Source organism: Mastomys coucha, unplaced genomic scaffold, assembly GCF_008632895.1.
Source record: "Mastomys coucha isolate ucsf_1 unplaced genomic scaffold, UCSF_Mcou_1 pScaffold23, whole genome shotgun sequence".
Lineage (NCBI taxonomy): Eukaryota > Metazoa > Chordata > Mammalia > Rodentia > Muridae > Mastomys > Mastomys coucha.
This window is the reverse complement of record NW_022196906.1, coordinates 84,061,824-84,072,574: the sequence shown is the minus strand read 5'-3', so window position 1 is coordinate 84,072,574 and position 10,751 is coordinate 84,061,824. Positions and strand designations below refer to the sequence as shown.

Genomic DNA, 10,751 nt, shown 5'->3' with positions numbered 1-10,751 from the left:
TAATCTTCATCTACTGGTCAACAGGGTGGAGAGTCTCATAAACCACTAGACCTTCATTCTTAGTTCCCTCCTCATAGTGGATCATTCAGGAGGGGCAGGTATAGGGAACCAGAGCCCTGAGGCTCTGGATTAGCAAAGTTCCTGGAACTAGCTACTCCACCTTTTTTTTGGCTTGTGGCAGAGGTTTTCCATGCCTGCTTTTAGGTAAAAGTTATACATTATACATTCTAAGATTCTCCAGCCTTTCACCTTCAGCAATCCTTTTTTTTTTTCTTTTCAGTTTTTGGAGATTGAATACTCTGTGTAGCCCTCGCTGTCCTGGAACTCACAAAGATCTGCCTGCCTCTGCGGAGGTGGGATTAAAGGTTTGGACTACCATTGCCACAAGGCTCCCTCAGCAATTCTTTTTGTTTTTTCATGACAGGGTTTCTCTGTGTAGTCCTGGCTGTCCTGGAACTTATTCTGTAGACCAGGCAGGCCTCGAACTCAGAAATCCACCTGCCTCTGCCTCCCAAATGGGGATTAAAGACGTGTGCCACCACCGCCCTGCTAGCAATTAATTCTTAACAGTCCTCCGCAATTAACATGTTATGATCATCAATTCAAAGAACAGTTTCAGACTTTGGAAGACAAAACGTGGACAATTCCTGCAATCATCAAGCTGGGTGTTACTAAAGAACGAGGGACAAAACTAGAGAGGGAGGGGGGCAGGGAAGAACAAAGGAGGAGGGGGAAGGAAAGAAGAGGGGGAGGAAGGGGGAGGGAGGGGAAGGAGGAAGGATCCTCAGGCACTTTAGTTATGCAAATGCTCAGTCTCTAGGTGTTAGGCAGAGGGATGGAATTTTTCCTGGACAGCGTAGAAGCAACTGTAAACTGTTAAGAAATCAGTGAAAATACCTTACATCTATTTAGTACAGATCAGTGTAATGGGCAGTTGTGTCCACCTCCATTCCTACATCCAAGTCCTAATCCCTGCTATCTCAGATGTAATTAGTCTGCATAAAGTCAAAGCAGGCTCCTCGTCCAGTATGACTACTGGCCTTGTCACAAAGGAGAAATCTGGACAAAGACACCCATTCTGACCAAGGGAAGGATATTCAGCCAGAGAACCAAGCGTGGCTTCTGTGAATGAAGGAACACCAGATACTGTCAGCAAACAGAGGCTGGGGAGAGGCATGGAATGGATTCTTCATCAGTATCCTCAAAACCAACACCCCTCCCAACACGTTCATTTCAGCCCCTAAATTGTGAAATAACCCATCCCTACTTAGTTTCTGGTGTTTTCTTCTGGCTGCTGCAGGAAATGAATATAATCTGCATTCTAGTTGGCTGGAAATGTTGACTCCAAACTTAGGTGTTACGCGGCATCTCATAGACAAAGTGAAGAAACTCGCGGTTCTAAATGAGCACAGGGAAGGAGAGCTGTCAGACCACAAGTTCCCCAGTATGAACATTTGTTTTCCAAGAATATGTGTTTATTTGTGTCACTTGCTAGCAAATCTGAACCCAGTTTCCCCCCTCTTACAAAATGATCACTTCTAGGCCCATGTGCAGTTGGGCAGAATGGGAACTAGGCCCTGTGTCCCTAGTTCCATCACCACAAACCTAACTGCTGTGCCTTCCGGAGGTCATCACAGCCTCACTCCACCCACCCAGAATGAACGGTCAAACTCAGCCTAATCCAAATGTGATTCACACTTTAGGACCTGGGATACTAAAATGAATAGGAAGTGTGGAGCAGCACAGAGCCTGGGCCCCCCCAACAGAAAAAGCCAGTCTGAGCCGTTTTACAGGTCCCAGGTCAGGTTACAGAGAGGCCACACCTTTGAGGCCCAAGGCTGAGAATCTTATGAGCACCTGCTCAGCCACTGAGCAAGGGCTGGGCTTTTGAGAAGCAACATTTGTGAAAGCTTAATCTCCTCTTACTCTTGGCTGATGAATTTGGGGCTAGTGATTTATTGCGTGTTTTTTTTTTTAATTTTTCTATGGATCTTATGTTTGAAGATTTTATGCTTAGTTATCTATATGTCAAACATTTTAAGAAGATTTGATTCTGGGTGATTCAGTTTCAACTATTAAGTGGCAAGGAAAATAAAAAGATAGAGACTTTTTTTTTTAAATTGGTTTTTTTAGAGACGGTCTCACTATACTACCTGTGCTGGCCCACCTCAGCTTCCTGAGGTCTCTCAGACAAAGATATCTTAATCAAATTAAATGTCTGGCCTTCATGTAGATGCTGATTCGATACATATGAGGCGATAAGGAAATCTGAACATCCATTAGATACCTAAAAGACGTAAAGGAACTATTTACTTTTAAATGTTCTGTATGTGTGGAAGGGGCTTATACAGACTTATATTTAGTTGAATAGAATAAAATATTGATATGCGGCTGGGCAGTGATGGCTCACGCCTTTAATCCCAGCACTTGGGAGGCAGAGGCCAGCCTGGTCTACAGAGTGAGTTCCAGGACAGCCAGGGCTACACAGAGAAACCCTGTCTCGAAAAACCAAATATATATATATATATATATATATATATATATATATATATATATACATACATACATATATATATATATATATATACTATCTGTTATTTATGTATAAATCTCTTTGTGGAGGGAGGATGAAGGACGACGTAAGAAGCACGGTTGGGTAGATGTTAATAACTGTGGAAACTGAGTAGTGGAGACACTATGGTTCTTCAGGAGTCCAATCTGCTTCTATTTGGGGGGAACAGGGTGTTGCTAGGTATTGAAACAAGAGCTTAGAGCACACCACCCCCCCCCAACCTCCTTAAAGTTTCTTTTAAGACAAGGGTCTCATTGTGGAGCTCTCACTGGCCTGGAAATTACTACCTAGACATGACTATATCAGTGTCTTAATTGCTTTTCTGTTGCTATGACAAAACGTGATGACCAAGGCAACGTATAAGAGAAAGTGTTTAATTGGCCCATGGTTTCAGAGGGATAGCGTTCATGATGGCAACGCACAGGCACCTAGACTGGAGCAGCTGAGAGCTCACACCTTGACCTGGAAAGAAAATGCAGATGGAATGATGTGAGTCCTTTGAAACCTCAAAGCCTGCCCCCAATGGTGAACCTCCTCTAACAAGGCCACACCTCCCAAACAGCCTCACCAAGCCTGGGCCAAGAATTCAAACTTAAGAAGCCATGGCAGGCATTCTCAATCAAACCACCACAACCAGGACCGTACTTTGGAACAACAATGCTTTGCGCATATCTACTGAAATTTTTTATTACATTTTAATTTTTTGTATGTATTGTGTGCTTGCATGAAAAGAGGAAGGGATGGAGAGGGAAGAAGAGGAGGAGAGTGAGGGAAGAGAGAGGGAGAGAGAGATAGATAGAGAGAGAGAGAGAGAGAGAGAGAGAGAGAGAGAGAGAGAGAGAGAGAGAGAGAATACTACAGTGGCATGCATTTGAACAACTTTTGGGAACTGGCCCTCTCCTTCTACCATGTAGGACCCAGAGATCAAACTCAGGTTGTCAGACTTGGCAACGAGTGCTCTTTTGCTCACTTAACTACCTATCTCTCTGACCCAGGTACACTGTGTGTCTCTTTTCCCTCTGTATAAACCAAAACTCCATGTCAGAATCCAGAAGAAAAACTGGAAGGGGGTGCCACTGAACCTCTTAATTGGTTCCTTTCCCAGTGTGGCCACAGTGAAGAAATGATTTGTCTCTGCTTCTCACGACTACGTGTTTCTTAAGTTGACCTATCAGGGACAGGCTGAACCTGGCTTCTTCCGGCCGCGTGGGCCCAAGCTCTGACACTAACAACCCCAGTATCATCTCTGGTTATTCAAAAACGAAGAGAGTTTTACTTCTTTAGTGCACAAGACAACCAGGCACTGTGGCATTCTCAGGGAACACAATGAGAAGCATGTACGTATAGGTCAAAACGGGGCACCGGGCATGGTGGCACTCCTATCGTTCAGCAAAGGGAAGCATAATGTAGTGAGTTCGATACCAGTCTGGGAAACATGAGACCCTGTCTCAGAAATAAGGGTTAGGGAGACAGCTCAATGCAGCTTGTATTAAGGTCTGAAAATAGATGAAGGAAGACCTCAGACTTTGATAGTATGTAAAAACAAAGAGTGTTTGTTTTGTAGAAACACTTGGTTTGTGGGGGTCGATTATTTTCTCAAATGGTGACCCTAAACAAAGGCATGTAGGCTTTTTTTATAGGGAACTAGGGGAACTCTCTAGAAGGATTAGGTAATCGAAATTTTGATTGGTGGGTGCTAGGGGTGGGTCCCAAGTGGTCAGCGGTCTGCATTCCTATGCCATGAACATTTAACTGTATGATGAAATAGGGCTGCCCAGCGCCGATGGCCCCATTCTGATATATTTTTCTATTTTTGTGGTTATCCTCAGGCTGTTCTTTGGGAGGGGGTTTTATGATCTTGTTCTGGGTTTTATGGTCTGTTCCTAGAGCTGATGTCTTATGACCTAGTTTCTGGGGCTTATAGTCTATTCTTGAAGCTAATGCCTTATGACCTTTTCTGAAATCAGGCCTGGTCCTTAAAATGGAGACAAGTGGGGTTTATATTGTCCTTTCATTTGATGACCTCAGTTCAGATCCACAGAACCCACATAAAGCAGAGAGTAGGATCAAGTGGCTGAAATCCCAATACTCCTATAGTAAGAATTTATCCTTTGGCCTCCATACTCTGTAAGTGGCCTTCATGTGCCCTTACATATATAACACAACACAAATACACATTTACAAAGATGGATAAATACATAGATAAATAAAAGTCACATCAGACATTCAAAATGGCTCAGGTTCTACAGAATTAGAATGTCATGAACAAATAACAAATACTCTTACTACTGTTAATACAGGGTGTGAGTGTGTGTGTCTGTGTGTGTGTCTGTGTGTGTGTGTGTGTGTGTCTGTGTGAGTGTGTCTGTGTGTGTGTCTGTGTGTGTCTGTGTATGTCAGTGTGTGTGTCTGTGTGTGTTTGTGTGTGTGCTTATGTGTGCATGTGTGTGTGTGTGCTTATGTGTGTATGTGTGTGTCTATGTGTATGTCAGTGTGTGTGTCTGTGTGTGTTTGTGTGTGTGCTTATGTGTATATGTGTGCGTCTGTGTGTGCATGTGTGTGTGTGTGTCTGTGTGCATGTGTCTGTGTGTGTGTCTGTGTGTGTATATGTGTGTCTGTGTGTGTCTGTGTATGTGTTTGTGCCTGTGTGTGTGTCTTGTGTGTCTGTGTGTGTATGTATACTATATTTGTGCCACAGGATCTTCCTCCAGTCCCGGTGCCAGTCAGTTAAGCCAGCAAATTAGTTTTTTATAGTGTTTTCAGGTATCTAAAATAAAAAGCATGAGAGTATAAGTGAGAATAATTTTACAAAAATAAAACTATCAGGGCTAGAGAGATGGCTCAGTGGTTAAGAGCACTGACTGTTCTTCCAGAGGTCCTGAGTTCAATTCCCAGCAACTACATAGTGACTCACAACTATCTGTAATGAAATCTTATACTTTCTTCTGGTGTGTCTGAAGATAGAGACAGTGTATTCATATACATAAAATAAATAAATCTTTAAAAAAATCACAAGACATTTAAAAAACTATCAAATACTTAAAAATATGGTAGGTGCATGCTTTGTCATTGATCTATTAAATAACAGGATCTAAGTCAGCTCTAATAAGTAAAAATTTTTCAATATCCATTTTATTCATAACTATGTGAATGTGTGTGCCTGTGTGTGTGCCCACACATGTGAATGCAGATGCCCTCAGAAGCTAGAGGCATCAGATCCTCCTGGAGTTGTAGTTACAGGTAGTTAAGAGCTGTCAGGGCTGAAGAGATGGCTCAGCGGTTAAGAGCTCTGACTGCTCTTCTGGAGGTCCTGAGCTCAAATCCCAGCAGCTACAAGGTGGCTCACAACCAACTGTAATGAGATCTGATGCCCTTCGCTGGTATGTCTGAGGACAGCTACAGTGTACTCACATATAATAAATAAATAAAACTTACAAAAAAAGAAAAAGAAAAAAAAAGAGCTGTCTAACAACAGCTGGGAACAGAACTTGGAGCCTCTGTAACAGCAGAACCTGTTCTTAACTACTTAGTCATCTCTCTAGCCCCAAGCACAGTAATTTCAAAGTAGTGATGAAGGTAACTTATATTTCTGATATATATGTAAGAACTATTATGTGGTAAGAAAGCAGCTTCCCTTTTCTTTCTCTCATCCCCTTTTCTCTCTTCCCTTGGTGATTTCCCTGGCTTCAGTTCTTGGGGCCAATAAACCTGCACTTAATATAATCTAAAAAGAACAAAAACAAAAACAAAAAAAGTAGCTTCATTTCTACCAGTGACAAAGTCATAGTTGTCACTAGTTAGCATCGCCTGCCATCTTCATTTATTTTTATGTTTTAAAGTAGCAGTATTCATCTTATTAATAGTTTATTACATTTACTTGTTGTGTGTGTGCATGTGCGTGTGCGAGTGCGTGTGCGTGTGCGTGTGTGTATGTGTGTGTGTGTGTGTGTGTGTGTGTTAATATGAGTCAACTCTTTCCTTCTACCATGTGGAATCTGAGTCTTACAGCTCAGGTCAAAAGGCTCGGTGGCAAGACTTTACCCTCTGGACTGTCTCTCTGGCCCTATCTTTGTTTTGTTTATAGTTTTGTGTAAGAGTGTTTGCCCTCCTGTGTGTTTGTGTACCACATGAGTTCCTGGTGCCATGGAGACCAGAAGAGGACATTAGATCCCCTGATACAGGAGTTACAGGCAGCTGTAGCTGCCACGTGGGTTCTGGGGATTGAACCCAGGTCCTCTACAAGAGCAAGTAGCTCTTTTAACTGCTGAGTCATCTCTCCAGCCCCACTAGCTTCATTATAAGGAAACGAAACACTAAATTTTAGCTTGAGTATGGGGAAAACAATTGTGCTCTTGGGCTTCTAGATTAAGCTCTTCTGATCTAATTTTAAAATGGCACAACAAATAAAGAATCTTGTCTTGCAGTCCTGGAGACTGGAGTTCCAGAAAGTGAGAGGAGAGAACCAACTCCACATAGCCGCCCCTCTGACTCACATGTGGGCTGGGGCACTTGTGCAGAATATTTTTAAAAAGAGGAGGGGCATGCACAGCTGGAACTGGAGTTACTGTGAGCTGCCCTGTGAGTGATGGGGACTGAACCAGGTCCTCAAACAATGCTCTTAATTGATTAGTCATCTCTTCAGTCCTCATAATAAAATCTTTTACAATGACCATAAACATATTTTTGTTGAGCTAATTAAATGGTTCTGAGGATAAAGAAACCAGTTGCTAAGGTTAATGACTTGAGTTCTATACCCAGAGCCTAGATGGTAGGAGAGAACCCACTCTAGCAAGTTGTCTTCTGACCTCCAACAGGCGCACCACATAGTAAATAAATGTAAAAATTGTTATTAAGGTATAATATAGATATGGTAAAGTCCATTACTCATATAAGTACATTTGGACATGCCTAAAATTCACATAATCATAAAAGATCTAAAAAAAAAAAAAGATTCCTTAGTGCCTCTTTCTTTCTCTCTCTCTCTCTTTCTTTCTTTCTCCCTTCTTTCTTTCCTTTCTTTCTTTCTTTCTCTTTCCTTCTTCTTTTTTTTTTTTTTTTTTAGGATTCACAAGGCTTTATTGGTTCAACAATGAAAGGCAAAGGAAACATTAACTATCATTCAAGGGGTGTCATATAGACGTGAAAGCCACCCCCTTGGAAAAGTGCCTCTTTCATATTTATCTCCCTCTACCCACCCTGAACATCCAGTTACATGCTGTCCTGATTTCTAATCAATGATGAAAATATTCACTCTTACGCCTTACTTCTTCTGCACAACAGCCTTCTGTTGATTTAAAATCAGAGAGTGGAAATAACGTGTGTGGCAAGGATGTGGAAAAACAGGTATTCTCAAACTGCTGGTTGAAATGTAACCCAAGGAAGCTTTTCACAAAGTAGTTTAAAATACACCAGAAGCCAGGTTTGGCGGTGCATACCTCTAATCCTAGCACTTGTGAGGCAGAGGCAGGTAAATGTTTGAGTTTTGGCTAGCCTAGTTTACAGAGCTAGTTCCAGAACAGTCAAGGCCACACAGAGAAACTGTCTCAGAAAAACAAACACCAGTGAAAATTAGAGACCAAGTCTCAGGAGGTAGAGAGTCTGTGAGTTCTTGGTCAGCCCAGTCTACATGGCCAGTTCTAGGCAAGCCAGGGCTATCTACATAGTAAGACTGTCTAAAAGAGAAAAGGCTTTGACATAAGGTTTATCTAGGATAATTAGGTAGCTGCAAACTGTGGAAGGGCTTCAAATACCAGGACAATTATTTTTGGACTTATCTCCTAGTTAACAGCTCTAAGCCTTTGCTTGCAGTTCATGTAATTCTGTGGATACAGGGGTACGGTGTAATTTCACAGCAGAGTACACTAAGGAGTGTTTGAACATAGGAACAATGTGAAGAAAGGGTTTTTGTTGTTGTTGTTTGTTTTTTTCCAGATAGAGTATACATCTAATACTACCTCAAAGAAATAAGATGGCAAAAAATGGTACAGAGAGGTTAAGTATGGAACCCTGACTTTGGCAGCAATCCAGGTCTGCCTCTTCAGTGAGACTACTTTAGAAGTCAGAAGCTGCCACCTGCAAATGGTCATGAATGGAAACCGGACCCCCGCTCCTTCCACCACCCCACCCCCGCGCCCTACTCCTGCAAACAGGGCATGACTTTCTAAACCCTGAAGCTTCTGCAGAGGACCACCTTCCCACTCGCATCTAGCTTCATTTCTGGCTTCCAAAGCTCTCCTAGGCCAAGTCCTGGTGATGCCGTGGAACTCAGGCTGCAGAGACAGTCCTGTCCTCAGGCCACTTCAACACCCCACCACATCTATGAGGCTTCATCTCGTATCTAAGCATCTGCCCCGTGAGCCTTTTCTATCCTTTCATCGCTAGCTAGTGATTTACTCATTTCTTCCTCTTTGTCACCAACGGAAAGTCAAGCCTCTGGGGTCTGGATACTCAGGGGGCTGGGGTTGGCGGGGGGCGGTGGATCGCGGGCGTGTGTGTGGGGGGTGTCTCCCGCTCCCCTCCCCCCACCCTGCTCGCGTACCCGAGGCTGAACTACCCATCCCGGCATGCCTCGGGGGCTGCACGGGCGCAGGCTTGTGTGCGCGGCGGGTAGCCGTTGGCTGAGGCTGCGGCTGCGCGGGTCGCTGTGCTGTGAGGTCAGACGGCGCTGGCAAATCGCGCCCAGGATGTAGAGCTGGCTGTTCCCGACGGCGCGTCTGACGCTAAGTTGGGTGGGGTAGAGAGTAGGGGGCGGTAGTCGGGGGTGGTGGGAGAAGGAGGAGGCGGCGAATCACTTATAAATGGCGCCCAAGCAGGACCCGAAGCCTAAATTCCAGGAGGGTGAGTGTGCAGCTTTGGGGAAAAGCACCTAACGGTGCACGGGAGGGGAGGCTGACTCGGGGCGGTTGAGGTTGGGGGGTCTGGGGTCGGCATGGCTCGCGGCCCTGGGAAACTGCGGGCCTTGCTTTGTGAAGGGGGGAAAAGGCGCACTGCGGAGGGTAATTTCAGTGCGTCACCGGGCGACAGCGCTTCGCGTCGCGAAAGCGAGCCTCCTGCTTAGGCAGGGCCGAGGGAGCTCCGTGCGCGTGGCAGAGCTTCGGCGCTTGTTTGTTTGTTTGTTTTTCTTTCCTGAGAGCAGAGAAAGTCTATTGAAGGGAGGTGCCCGGCGGGCGAGCGATGGCGACGGTTAGGAAGTGATGTGGCGTGGGGGGAGGGGAGCAGCGGCAGCCCATCCCCGCGGGCGCTTAACTCTTAGCTCTCAGCCGCGGGCCGCGCGGGCGACTGTGGGCCGAAGGGTCGAGGCTGTGGGACCAACGTGGGGCTATCTCGGCTTTCTTGGCGGTCTACTGTGGGAGGACGGAGTGGGGGGTGGGGAGGTTGGGCCGGGTCGTGCGCCCCGCGGCGGGAGAACTGCGTTGTAAAATGGCCGCGGCAAGATGGCCGCGCCATCATGGCTGCCGGCGTCTCGCCGCCTACGCGCAGCTTCGGGCCAGATGGAGCGCCCCCTGGCATGGAGATCACGCGCAGGCGAGTTCCTCCCCTGGCTTCTGAGTGATGGGTGGGGACAGAAAAACAGGAGCTGCAGCCGCCTGAGCGAGTTCTTAGGCTTGCTGTTGCCTGAGGGCATCGTTTTGCTGGTTTTTGGAGCGTTGCGCCAGGGCCCTTTAAGTACTCTGCTCTTCTGAGCGGTTGCTCGTGGAAACAGTTTTCAAGTTCCTCCTCAGGGCGTTTCCGTTTAGAGGTTCTTGGCCTCTTTGTCATTTCTAAATACAGTGGTTGCTTGACTGGTTGTAGTAGTATCCAATTAATGGCGATTTGAAAGCTAACGCTTATTAGTTGGCTTTGACTTGAGAACAGTGTTGCTGGTCAACGGTACTTCCAGTGGAAATCACTTTCTCAGTTCTCATAGCTCATCTGTCGTGGTGGTTTACTGGTATACTAAAGGAAATAAAACTGTAAGCATAAAGAGGAACACGTTGAACTTTTTACTGCTAGTTACGGCCGTGTGTGCTTGTTATCATACATGCTGGGTCCAGACGCCTGCGTAACTCCTGTTCTAGGATGTTTAACCAGTAACGTGCCAGACTTAAAAGTCTCAAGCTCCAAATCGAAACATAATTGATGTACATAATGCTGTTCCAGGAATATTTTGGTGCGGCCTCTTAATATTTTTCTCCCACTT

General features: G+C 45.1%; 1 protein-coding gene across 1 annotated transcript in view; it reads left to right on the top strand.

Annotated features, from left to right (window-relative positions):
* Positions 1 to 9,125: 9,125 nt before the first annotated feature.
* Positions 9,126 to 10,751, top strand: part of Morf4l1 (mortality factor 4 like 1) — a 23,187-nt gene continuing 21,561 nt past the window's right edge. The window contains exon 1 of the mRNA XM_031345720.1: positions 9,126 to 9,409. Within this exon, the coding sequence (XP_031201580.1) occupies positions 9,370 to 9,409 (40 nt within the window). The 5' untranslated portion in view covers positions 9,126 to 9,369. The remainder of the gene's footprint in view (positions 9,410 to 10,751) is intronic.